The sequence below is a fragment of the Oenanthe melanoleuca genome, chromosome 3, assembly GCF_029582105.1.
Source record: "Oenanthe melanoleuca isolate GR-GAL-2019-014 chromosome 3, OMel1.0, whole genome shotgun sequence".
Taxonomy (NCBI): Eukaryota; Metazoa; Chordata; class Aves; order Passeriformes; family Muscicapidae; genus Oenanthe; species Oenanthe melanoleuca.
In genome coordinates this window covers 31,198,063-31,211,761 of record NC_079336.1, presented here as the reverse complement: position 1 = coordinate 31,211,761, position 13,699 = coordinate 31,198,063, and the positions used below count along the sequence as shown (strand labels likewise).

The following is a 13,699-nucleotide window of genomic DNA, read 5'->3' as shown; positions in this document are numbered from 1 at the left end:
TAAATCTGATCCCAGGATACCTGTGCTACAATTCTACAGTTCAATGCCTGGTGAGTGTAGTTAATGCATAAAAAACCCCACATCAGGCTTGCTGATCTTGATTTTCCTTTTATTCACAGTCCAAATAGATGAAGTAAACTTAAAGGAATGGAACAAGCTGGTAGACCCATAGGTCTGCTAGGACATGCTGCCTATTAAGTATACATGAAAGATGTACTACTGGAAATTATTCACTGATGAGATCTGACAAAAATGCCACTTGTGCATTAAGGAAAATGCTTTAATACACGCTGGAAACAAAGGCTGGAAACAAAAGAGCCCCGATGAAAACAAGCACAGAGTTTGCCCAATCTGTATCTACCCCGGTTCTCTCTGTGGAAATCTGTTTTTCTTTTGCTCATATTTGCTCTTTCCAATGAGCAGCAGATGTATTTGCACCCTGACAAGCATTTATGCTGATATCCATGAGGGGAGATTCTTTGCTTTTATCCTAGTAAAAATGCCAGATATGTTTTTTTAAACAGGCAAACTACTTATTTCCTTTATGTCAGCAGCAGGTGTCATTTCTCAGCTACAAAATTAGAGTTCAATTTGCCTCATCTAACTTTACTCTAGGAAAACTAGGGTTTCCCTAACTTTTTTTAGGTTTTTTTTTAACTTTTAAACCACAACATTTCCAGAGGCCAATTTATCTCATGAAAAAAACAGACTGCTGATGCAGTTGTGATAAATGACCCCCATGAAAACATCCTTTCTCTAGAATAGCTCTAGGAGCTCCTGTAACTGGGTCAACCTTCATTTTTCCTTCTTAGACATCTGAAGATCAACAAAAGAAAAATCTAGCCCCTGTTTGCATGTTGACCCATTCCAGGAATCGTTTCAGTTTCAGTTAGTGCTGGGATCCATTCAAAGTCCATGGTAGTCTGCTCCAGGCAGGTGCCAACCTCTTCATGCACATGACAAATGCTAACCTATTTCAAAACTGAGCAGAATCTCAAAATTGTAAAAATGTAAAGAAAATAACAGTAAAATTAAGCAGCAATTTTTATTTATGCTCACTGTGTTTATTCTTTATGTTTATTTCAGTTTCCCCCAGAGCTGTATATTCATAAATGCGCTCATAGGAGCAATGCAAAGTCAAAGCAGATGCTTAACTTGACTAGAAGAGGCCTCTGCTGGCAGTTGTGAAGTACAGCTTCTCATAGTTCTACAAAATATGCACTTTGATGACAATTTTCTGTATAGAAAAAGCTACAAAAAACAAAGCAAGGAGCTAGATTTGCAGTGAAAATCGACATATTACTGCTCATCTCCAAAGCTCTAACAATTTCAGCCCACCCTCTTCATGGCTACACCACAGCTGTCAAATTAAAGTTGCATATATTTCCAGCTAAGACTAAAACAACAGGCTTTACTGATCACCAAGGACACCACTCCCAGCAGCAAAATTGAGAGATGTGTTTTTACAACAAAACCCAAGGTCCTGGTCTCCAACACCACACAGACTCCCATCAGCTGTGGACCATGCATTCCAGCAGAAGAGCAATAAGTGTACAGTGTATTATGTGCACCATCATCTGCATCTAACAGGACAAAGAGACAATGGAAGCATTTCAAACACACATGTGAGACAAGGAAAAACAAAAAGCTGGCCTGATGCTTATGAGTGCTGACACAAGTAATAGTCAGAGGCAAAGGGCCGCCTATAACAGCTGATAATTTGCTTATTGGTTGGACTGGAGTAAAAATAATTCCATTATCATTCAAGAGCCCACAGAGAGAACATAAGCATACCAAAGGACAGCTGAGGAGACTTTCTCTGGAATGGCCAACTTTTCTACTGCTCTTTTGGACCCTGACACTGGCATCTCAGGAAGGGACTAACAAGTCCCATCACCCAAACTCATGCTGTAAGCCACTGCCAACTGCAACAGCTGCCACAAGCAGGTCCTCTTGGGATGAGACTACAGCAAGCAGCTAGCTCCATCCTTCTGTTTACACTAGCAAATACCTCAAAAGCTGTCCAGGATGCAAATTAGATTTTAGAAGTTTCAGTGTTACATAATGCAACCAACTAATGAACAAATGCAAACCATTAATTATTTTCAGCTGAGCAAAACAGACAAGATCTAAAGAAGAAGAGAATTTAGCATTTCTCCCATCAGACCAGCCAGCATACAGCCAAACTAACATAACAGCAATGCTAACTAAAAACATTTACTGTTTGGTATTTATTACAATAAACAGCTGAACTGCCTACCCAACAGGCACTGTACTTTTTTTAAAATTATTCTCTTAATTCTTAATAGTAAACTTAATAACAGATTTAAAGCAACAGTTCCATCTGTTCTATCTTTCAGAGAGAGGGAGAACCTCTCCTACAATAAAACACTAAGAACTGGGATTGTTCAGCATGGAAAAGAGAAGGTTTGGGGTAACCTAATTGCAGCCTTTCTGCACCTGAAGGGAGCCTACAATGAAGATGGAGAGACACTTTCTATGAGAGCATGTAGCGACAGAACAAGGGGGAAGAGCTAGAACTGAGAGTAGGTTTAGATTAAATATTAGAAAAAAACCCAAATATTCACTGCAAGGGCTGTGAGGCACTGAACAAGTTGCTCAGAGAAGTAGTGAGTGCCCCAGCCCTGAAAGGGTTCAAGGCCACTTGGATGAGATGAGCAATTTGATATAATGGAAGATGTCTCTGTCTACGGCAGGGGAGTTGAAACTACATGATCTTTAAAGTCCTTTTGGACCAAACCATTCTATGATATTTATTATATTTTTGCCACAGTTACCTTAAAAGATGTTAAGGATAGAACATGAGCTGAAAATCTTCATGGAGGATCCAAATTTAAACAACGTATTTGCAAAACATTGTAGAACTAAAGCTCTTTACTTCCTGTGCACAGTTACATTTTTCCTGATGGCATTTCAGTGCAGGTCCAACTCAACAAAACAGACTTGACCGCCCTTTCAAAGAGATACTTTGTTTTCAAAGACTGACAGCTAAAATCTTCAAAGAAGGAAAAAAATTAGCTTAAAAATAAAGAAAAAATAAGAATCATTTTACTTATCCAGAAGAGATTGTGAAGGATTTATTATGGCCAAAATTTCACTTCATATTGATGACAGTAACTCGACACATTTTTTTACAGCTAGAAAGTACATCCAAGCAACAAGAAATACGCTTCAAACAAAAAATGAAAACACTCCAACCAAGAAGATCAAATTTATATGAGGCAACTCACAGCTACACATGTAAGTGCACAATTTGTAACACATCCACAAACAGACAGCAGAATGTTGCCAATAGCAGATGCACAACATGGATCTTTCCTCTCATAATCTATTCCATCCCATCCCACTGGCAGTCCCCCAGACAAATACAATTGAGGAGATATACAAGTTTTGCCATAGAGTAGCAGACCAATGGCTCATTATTCCCTTTATCATACTTAAAGTGTCTATATGTTACCTGACCAGAAGCAAGGCCCTTGACTGAGCAAACACAGAATAACAAAACATTTGTCTACACAATTAAGATACTCCAAATATATAGGGTCAGGTATGTGTCTGACCTGCTCTATTTAAACATCTGTACAATCTGAGTTAGCTGTAGATATGACACCATATTTCCTTAAATTAGAAACTGCAGGCAGAGAAAGTATTTAATGGAATCACATACTTTTTCCAAAGCCCATGGCTGTTCCTATCCTTGTGGTTAATTCAGTAAACTACAGTTACTAGGCCTGAGTTAAGAAAGCTGCAGACATCTCTCAGTCTGAGTGATTTGTTCAGCAGCATAAAATGAGCAAGTGAACCCAAAGAGCTGTTAGCCATGGTCCTGCGGACTGTGGATTTGCCAGCTTTAGGAAACTCTCACCTCTAGCAGAAGCAGTAAGTGATCTGTTAGCAACATCCAAGACTTCCACAAAGAAGAAAATTATTCTCTAGTACCCAGGAATTTCAAACTAGGTAGCCTGAGAAGAGTAAATGCTGCTTTTTCTCCCCAACCCAAGAATTCATATATCTTAAATCAAAACATTTATTTCTAAAAATACAGATGAACAACACTAAGGCATGTTACTGCAGACCTACAACCAGATGAAGATCTTAATGCAAAACAGCAAGAAAAAAAGATAAAGATTTTGCAAAGACAGCAAAGATGTCAAAAAGACAAAGACTCAGAAATAACGGAAAAGCAATTTTCAGGCAGAAGTCTGACTAAATCATGCCCTCTGCTTGAAAGTAAAGAACATGTATTCTGCCATTATTTTGAGCCCTGAAACATAATCCTCTTTCAATGCTAAAGCAAATGTCTGGTCCATGTAATGTGCATGTACTCTGCATTTATGATGCAGAGCAAAAATGCAGAACAATATATACAAAACAAAGCAAAAAAATGTAGGTCTTTTCAAAAAAAGCCCAGGTTGTTTCTTAATTAATATATATCATTTCCTTACCTTGCAAACAGTCTCTGTATCCCATGGTAAGATGGTCCTCAGATCAATAACTTCACAGGACACACCAAGTTTTTCTTGAGCCATTGCTGCTACTTCTTTGATCACATGTACCTGAAAAAGCAATATATCATCACCAAATAATCTAAATTACGCAAATTGCTCTAAATTACACGTATGGAATACAAGCAGTGATTTCACATATCACCTGCATGTTGAGCAGAGACCCTTCTATTCAATAATAACCATGTAGTTCTTATTTAGTACCTAATTATTTCCAGTATTTTAACACCACTCCAAAAATGAAATTCACTGAAGAAACACTGAGAACAAAACTTGCTTTTTAGAGAAGTGTCTTCCAATGAATAGTATCGGTTCTCTCTATTTTTATTTTTCATCAGTTTGAATGAGTTTTATAAGTTTTTTGTTAGGACAGTAACTAAGCTAATACCCAAATACATCAGAGTAATTAATTTTAATGTAGCAGTCCCATGCAATCCTGCAAGAAGTATTAAATACATTCAGAAATTCTACACTGCACTACATCTGATCTTAGCCAAAAAGCCAAGAACAGTTCTAGCAGTTCCGGTAACTCCTCTTACTCTAACTTACTGAAACATAGCCAAGTGATCATCTCCAAAGCATTATCTTATGAACAATTAGGAGAGAAAGTAATTACCATTATCTGTAAATATCCAGTCCTAATTCCCACAATCAAAGCATATAGCAGTAGCACGACATTATAGCCATACATTGCTCTTCTAACACATAGTTTAACACCAACATTACAAATGCTGCAATACCTGACTACTACAATTAACATTCTACTAAAACAAAAAATTATTCCCCTCTAGCAGGAGGCTATCACTGAACTGGAATACAGATCATTCCCTATCCACCAGTCAAGGAATCTATTTAGTAGTAGTGCGTCACAGTAGATACAAAACAATCCACATCTATTCCCATCCTTTCCATAAGATGTATTATGCTTAGAACAGAAAAGAAAGTAATACTATATACATTCAGAACTGTATATTGACATGTGTTATAAAACACACTTCAGCAAAATGTATTTCAATCACTGGCTTCCCTAAAACAAATATTAGCAAGCAAATGCTCCAACATGGAAAATAACAACTGTTACAGATCAGATAATCCTCCACAAATATCCCAGCAAGAAGAATTTGCTCATGAGATATGTGGCTAAAAAAAATTCTCAATATGATTTTGCCAATAAAGTCTGGTGCTCTCTGTATTGTTTGAACGTTTAACAAGTATGGACTGTAGCAGTTGACCTCCATCAACCAGCTTATAGGAATAGGTAAGAGTCTGAAGCCAAGGACCATCTCCAATAACCAGTTTGGATAAGGTCATCCTCACCTTGAAGGCAATAGAATTTAGCAATGGTGGACATGGTGTCAGGAAGCATCAGTTACCCAAAGGTCAGAGGGCATTAATAAATACTAAACAGGCATAAATTCTACACTGAAACAGGACGATTACAGATTTAAACACAAACTACATCATGATATATGAAGAGGTAAATGCAAAAGAACTATTTTAAAAGGGACATCAATAGAAGCATTGCAATAACAGGAAGAAAATACAGCTTGCAGTGTTTTTGTTTAAGCTTCTAATACATCTGTGGCTGTAGTAAGAATGTTTGAAAATTTTCAACATGGCACACAGGATGGACGTTTTTGCTGTTTCTCTGTAAAAGTAAAAACACTTACCTAGCTCACAGAGGATATGGATTAGTTAATGGCAATAAACAGAGTAGTTATTGACACAATAAAGACTGAGCACAAGTGGAGAGGAACTAAAAGCCTTTGCTGCCCTTTATGAGCACCACCCAGGACAATCAGCATCAGGGAACCCCACCAGAGCAGCGGCTGACAAGCAACTACCTCATGTCCAAAACCATAAGAGAAGTTACCAGTGAGGCTGTGCAACCCCTCTGCCTATTGACAGCAAATTATGGATTGGTAGCACAATTTGCAATCAAATTCCCAGTTTATGTGCTTCACCTGAATACATCCTCAGGACAAACTCACTGAATGCATTTGATCTGCAGAATCCTGTCTCCTCCAGTGACAATCCAACACACTGGATTTACTGCATATGGGTGAAACATCTGTCTCCATGTTGTACAACATAGCCATACCCATGGTTTGGTCACTTCCTAAACCTGGATTAATCTGCACATCTGTCCTATTTTTAGTCACACCAAAAGAAAAGTCTGTCTTAACTTTTTCCTAAGCACCAGAACCCATAGCTGTTTTGAAGCATGTCAATTCAAGTCCTTTACTGCCTACTGAGTAAATTCAGGATATTATTAGCTCTCCATAGCCAGCTTTTAAACCATTACTTTATCAAGTCAATTACTTTATCAATATCTGCTGGAAAAAACAAGTACAAGTAAAGGTATTTAAGAAGTCCATAATTTAATACCAGTGTGAAGTATCAGAAACTAGTAGGAATAACCACAGATATAACTAGTCTGAAGACAAGGAAACTACCACAGATAAGCACTGAAGATTAGAAATTTCAGAAAATTAGAAACAAACCCAATAACAACAACAAAAAGGCACAAACCCAGAGATCAGTTCAATGCTCTTTGTCACAAAAATTGCACGACCCTCTCCTCTAAAAGTTTCCCATACAACTATGCCAAGAAAATAGTAACATCTGGTTAGTCCAAACTAGACTCAAATTTCTTTTCTGTAATTCTGGACTATGAAGATGTATTTTCTTAACAGCTTTTTCAATGTTTCTTCAACGCAGATCTTAATTTGGCGGGGAGGAGAGAAGGGTTGTCAATGATGTTCCTGAATAGTTTTGAAATGTAACTGTTAGCATCCAAACTGTACCAATCCCTACTTGTATTAAATGTTCCATGGATTTTTAACTTTCTGTATAAATGGACCCCCAGGTTATACTCCTTTAAAACATGCAGTGAAGATCTATACTTTTCTTTCAGCATATTGTTTTGAACTTTTCTTTCCCATTGCCTTCCTCAGAGTTGCATCTCACTGCCCCATTCTTAAATCTATCATTTCCATAATCACAGAAAAATCATTAACATGATGCCCAGGTACCTCTTCTACACTTCCAGAGTCATCTTCAATCAAAAATGAGTAAAAACTTACAAAATAAAAAAGCAGGTTTCACAGAAATATAAACACCGGCAAACATTCCTTCAAGCATATAGTGATGGAAGATGTGGCATTTGAGCTGGAATGCAAACATCACCTAGCCCCTTGGCCTTGATTTCCTGGGTAACAAATAGCTTCTAAGACAGTTACTGACCTGAGTGCCCCAAGCAACCATTGTCACATCACTGCCTGTCTGCAGCACCTCAGCTTGAGACAGTGGAATGTTGTAGGGCTCTACAGGAACTTGTTCCACTGAAAAAAGAGAAAAGAGGGGAATATAAGCATTAGATTATTTTATTAGTTAATATTATCCCATAAAAACATCCACTATAATTTTTCTTCAATGTTAAAGCCATCTAAAATAATAGATCAAAATTAAACTGAGTAGGTTACTGGCACCCAGTGACAGGATGAGGAGCAATGAATATAAGCTAAAAAAGAAGTTTCACCTCAATATAAGGAAGAATTTCTTTCTGTTGAGAATGGCAGAGCCCTGAACAGGCTGCCCTGGGAGGTTGTGGGGTCTCCCTCTCTAGAGACATTTAAAACCCACCTGGATGTGTTCCTGTGTCACCTGCTCTAGGTGACTCTGCCTTGGCAGAAGGGTTGGACTGGATCATCTCCAGAGGTCCCTTCCAACCCTAACAATTGTATGACTATCAGCATTAGGCCAAAATAACTGAGTATTGGCACTCATTTCAAAGGTTTAGCTGCAATTCCAATTGTTTTTAATCAGACTGTAACAAATATGTTCAGTGTAGAGTGCAATTTATGTCATACACAACACGATGATGCATATATACACATGCAAAAGACAGTAATAAGTTCTGGTGTACATCAAGTCAAAATATCAGCATCAGATTTGGAAATGGACACTGCTACAGTTGATAAAAAAATCTCAAGTAACCCATAATTGATCAGAATTCTTGATTATTCTAGTAATCATCAGAAGTCTTGAAATTAATAATCAGACAAGAAGGACCAGTTGTGCCAGCATCCTCTTGATGCTCCAAGTATGATGCTCTGCAGTTTTATGTTTAAGCTGAGGTAAAAATTTTTCAGAACCTACATAGGAAGTGTCAGCAAGAACTTCTGATTTTAGCAGTATTAAACATCTAGATATTTTTCCTTTAAAAACACTATCTATTCACCAAAAATACACTACAATGAGAGAGAAAAGGCAAGAATTAGGCATCTTGTCTTCTCCTAAGACATTTAAGGTAGTTCCATTCAAGACACATTTACTAGTTTTCAGATGGAAAAATGTTAGGTCAGTTATGCTAGTTTTGAGTCAGTGCTCTGGTGCACTATACATTGACTGGTTTAATGACTAAAATTATGATAAAAGACATCCATATATCACATTTTAAAAGAAATACTGCTTTTGATTTAAAGATGTGGCTATGCACCAGCAATTCAAATAATACATCTTGAAACATATTCTAGTGATTCGTAGAAAAAAAATAAAACTTCTAAATACACAGAAACAATTTATAAAGATTTAATTTATAAATAAAATTTAATTTATAAAGAAAACACTCTGCCTTTTTTGTTAACTTCTTTCATAGCTCATAAAATACTTATTGAGTTCCTGCTGAACGAATTTTTTCTTGAAGTTAGAATAAAGAATCTCCTTGAGTGATACCAGTAGCAAAGAGGTTCATATTTTTCCTTCACTGTTATGGTAGATCCAACACAAGTAGAATGACCTAGGTTTTTTTCCTGGCTTACAAGTTCCAAATGTAGCTTCAAAAAACGAAGTAGCAAATAATTTTCAATTATAACACACAATTTTCTTTTTTCTTGCTGATAATGATATATAAATACCACATATATTACAGAATGGCTGAGGTAGGAAGTGACCTCTGGAGATCACTTAGTCCAAGCACTCTGCTCTGCAATCATTTATTTGAATAACAAATGGCTAGAAAAATATAGGGCTGGGAAGAAAAGTACACCCAGCCCTTGATGCCCACATTAGTGGCAGACCAGGTTTCTATGGATTTTGCAAGTTGTACAACCCTCAGGCAACAGAAAGAGATCCTGAAAGATAATGGGCATTGCATGACTGTCGTTGTCATGAAATGGTCACCTACATGAAACCTGGAGCACAAGAAACTCAAAAAGATACCACGGGACCTTCAAGTGGAAACCCAGGACACTGACATGAATGAGAAACTTTTGAAGGGAGTGGGATGAGCCAGAGGAAGAACTGGAAGGTGTACATGGTACAGAAATAAAAGCTTTTTCTCTGCAGTGGTTTTATCCACTTAGGAAATTAAATATAACATACAATTAGACTATGAACTAATGACTAAATTAGAATTAGACTAAATGAACTCATTTCTTATGACAGCTAAATCATTCTGCAACAAAATGTCCATTAAATGAGCTCATCTATAATACCCGACAATTTTAAATGGAAAATTTAGCTTGTCAAAAATTTATAGGAAAGTCCAATTTGGAAGGATTTTTCTTGATTGCCTTTGCAAAAACTCCTCTCCCAACTAATACAGATGAAAAATAGCACATGAAATTATTCTATTAATATTCTTTCATAATAGTTATCTAATTCAGGATAACAATGTTTACATACAAAGCAGCCTATCCATCTCTTACTAAAGAAATATTTAAATCAAATGTTTCAAATATAAAAATTTCAAATACAGCAATTCACAAAAATTGTCATTATCGGTGAAAAAGGGCCATGACAAGTTAATTTTAAGAGGTTACAACATCTGTTGCCTTTTCTAAAGGAACAGTCTGGACAGCAGAAAGAAAATACATGTTTTCTCATCTTACCTGCCTTGTCTCTATAACAACCACTGATGCAAGTCATATTTATTTCTACACCGCCAATGTCATATATAGCACAATTAAATGAAACTGAAAAGGTCAAAAAACATCAGAGTAGGTTCTCCACAAGATGTCTGAACCTGATAATGTCAAGGTGACTCATCTTCTCCTTTGATTCATAACCATTATGTTCTCTTGACACCGCACAGGCTGTTAACACTTTTTATAAATCAAAGCCTCCTCTTCCTTTTTAATTCAGATATTTTCTTAGTATCTCTGACATTTAGGGGGATGTCACTATGGCAGTTTCAATAACATTACGATCTCGTAAGTTAAACAGTAACAGAATTCTCCCTTTGCATGTGTACTCGCATATTTAACTCCAGATTTTTACCCAGAGAGGCTTGCATTTCTTTGCTCCTTCTGATAATAACTGAAAGAAAATTTACATACACAATACTTCTGATAAAGACTTGTATGGTTATGTGAAAGAAGACAGCAACTGCTCCTTGAAAGGTGTCTAGACAAGGATCTTTACAACACAAAAGGGAGTAACAGAAAGAGGAAGAAGCCATAAGGAAGAACTTACAGGGACACAAACCTTACCACAAAGGTTGAGGGTCACAGTTACAAGAAAAACCTGCTCAGTCCCACTTATTGATAAAGGTATGGGGAATATGGGAGTGTTTCTTTCAGTAAAATTATCTGATGGGATTAGTAAAGAAAAAGGAGAAGCTATAAATAAAATATGGAGACACACAGCTGAAGACAAATGTAACTAAGTCAAAACTTGTGAGGAACACTCAGAGAAGGGCTATAAGTTTTTGGTGGTTGGAATGGAGTGGAATTTTTGTCATTATTTTAGTTTGATTTTTTTTTTTCTTTTTTTTTTGGCTTATTTTAAACAAAGCATTGTTAGCTTCAGGCCACCTGAATAAGGACAGATATCCTGTGTTTTAAAGACTATCCCACCTACAGTCTATTTTCAGCTGTAATTCCAAATATATCAACAACTGAACAAAATATCACAGACAAATATTTATATATGCCTCATAGGAAGAAAGAATAGTCCATTAGAAGAAAATGATGAGGCTCAAAAGCCTACATTAATTTTACAGATAGCAAATCTTCCTTCCCATTAGTGTCCTTAACACCTTAATTTTTCAACTAAGTCCCACTGTAACATCAGTCACAAAGCTCTCTGAACAAGTATGTCTATTCACTTCAAGCTAAAGCAAAAATAAAAAAAGCTATGGTGAGGCAATATAATTTCATTATTCAATGACTGAGCCATCATCATGGAAAAAAAGAACATTTTTTTTCTGGAACAATGAGATCCAAAATATTAGGTGGAGTTTTATATCATGCTAAAAAGGAAAAAAATATAAATTAAGTAGTAGGCAACAATTGATACCATTTTGTGTTTTTGCTTTGGGAAGCCTGCATGTTCCCAGTCTTCAGAAGATCCTGCACTGTTTTGAGGCACTAATAGAAAGACACAGTAAATACAGACATAGTTCAGGTTTACTGTCTAAGTCAGTTTCTGAATCTGTACTATTTTCTTTCTCCTGCTAGAATCAACACATGGGGTTGATGTCAACATATTGGGTACTGTAAAAATTTTCTCTGTGAAACACAAGACAGACACATTTTTAAAACTCTTCTTTCCACTGTTTATTTTATTCTTGTTTACCAGGCTTGTGTTTCATTGCTGCTGCTTCTTGATCCTATCAATCATGATGGCCCTGGTCCATTTCTGAAATCACCAGGCCATGTGGTTTCCATAGTGGAATTAGCAGAAACCTGGACTATGGCCAGAAGAATAAGAATGAACTCAGAGAGTTCAGTTTTATAGGAAAAACTAGAGAGAGCAATCATCTTCCAGTACAAGCTGACCCAAACCACAAAGGAGAGCTTAACAGTAAAAATGACAAACTAATGATAACACAGAGAAAGGTTTACAATGGAAATTAAAAAAACATAAAAACCATTCCATGTACTAAAATATTCCTGCTTTACACTGTAGAAATAAAAAAATATCCTTGTAGGTGAAAGAAGTTACCTGTTACAATCATCCCTGTCACGTGCTGATGCAAATGTACCATAAATTTCAACTTACACCACTAAACTGATATTCTTAGAAATTTTAAGACAAAAAATGTAGGTAAAGTCTCTGAAAATTAGTCATCAGAATACAGGAAGAAATCACTGTCTTTCAGAAATGACCAAAAACAGCAATACTGTTGCTTGTTACTGACCAGCACATACATCACATTAAACACTATTTCAGCACATCTACTCAAGAGTTCCATCACAAGCTTGATTTATGTTCAATAAATGATCCAGCAGTCACTTTACAAGTAATTTCCTCAAACACAAAAACCTTTCTATATTCTCAAAAGCCGTGTGATATTGATGTGCAGCCTTTAATACCAGTATGAAAGCAAGTATTTTATTAATTCTACAGTCTGTACACTTGTGACTTGTAAATACAGGGGGGAAGGGGGAGAAATAAAGGCCTGTTTTAAAAACACTTTATTTTTTTTTCTTTGTTTAACAGGACTCAGACTCAAGCTCATTTTTCAAACTACTTCCTTTAAATGAATGGACAGAGGCCTTTTCATTGAATTTTAGTAAGCTCTCAAAACACACTGAAATTAAGGAATGCAGTACCCTATGGATACATCACACCCCACCACACTAAAAATAGCTGCCCTTTTAAAATTACATTGCTAATGGGACTTCTGGGCCTTTTTGAAAATATAAAAGCAAATACAGTTTTGCCAGTAAATATCCTATTTGATCCTGAGTTATATTACTACTTTTTTGTAGTTTTGATGTCTGCTTTCTAAATTTTTCCCTTATTATTGTCTCTCTAGGAAGAGGATAAATTTACTGACAAAATGGATGCACTTACAGAAAAGTGTTGTTAGAAGGTCCAAAGCAAAACTGAAACCTTCTGTCTGTCACTCAAGTTCAGTCCACACAGAGTCAACTTATAAACTGGATTGATGGATTGATCACAGTTCACATATAAAGCCACAGGACAGGGAAATGCTATGCATAAGTCATGGCTTCAGTTCTATTTTACCAGTTGCTCATCCAATTTCTCTGCCTATCTCCACATGCAAAATTTTTTATCCGTTTTTCATTCTGTCAAGTTTCTCTAGTCCAAAGAAGCAACAAGCTAATTTTTATAACCAACTCAAACATCATCATTGTCCATTTCCACTATTCCAGTACTTGACACACAATGTTGTTAAAACTACTCTGAACAGAAAGTTC

The 13,699-nt window shown here is 36.4% G+C and overlaps 1 protein-coding gene across 1 annotated transcript in view; it reads right to left on the bottom strand.

Annotated features, from left to right (window-relative positions):
- BCKDHB (branched chain keto acid dehydrogenase E1 subunit beta) overlaps positions 1-13,699 on the bottom strand; it is a 101,520-nt gene that overhangs the window by 61,117 nt on the left and 26,704 nt on the right. Inside the window, exons 7-8 of the mRNA XM_056487759.1 lie at positions 7,773-7,870; positions 4,467-4,577 (exon numbers count right to left, since the gene is read on the bottom strand). Coding sequence (XP_056343734.1) covers positions 4,467-4,577; positions 7,773-7,870 — 209 coding nt within the window. The remainder of the gene's footprint in view (positions 1-4,466; positions 4,578-7,772; positions 7,871-13,699) is intronic.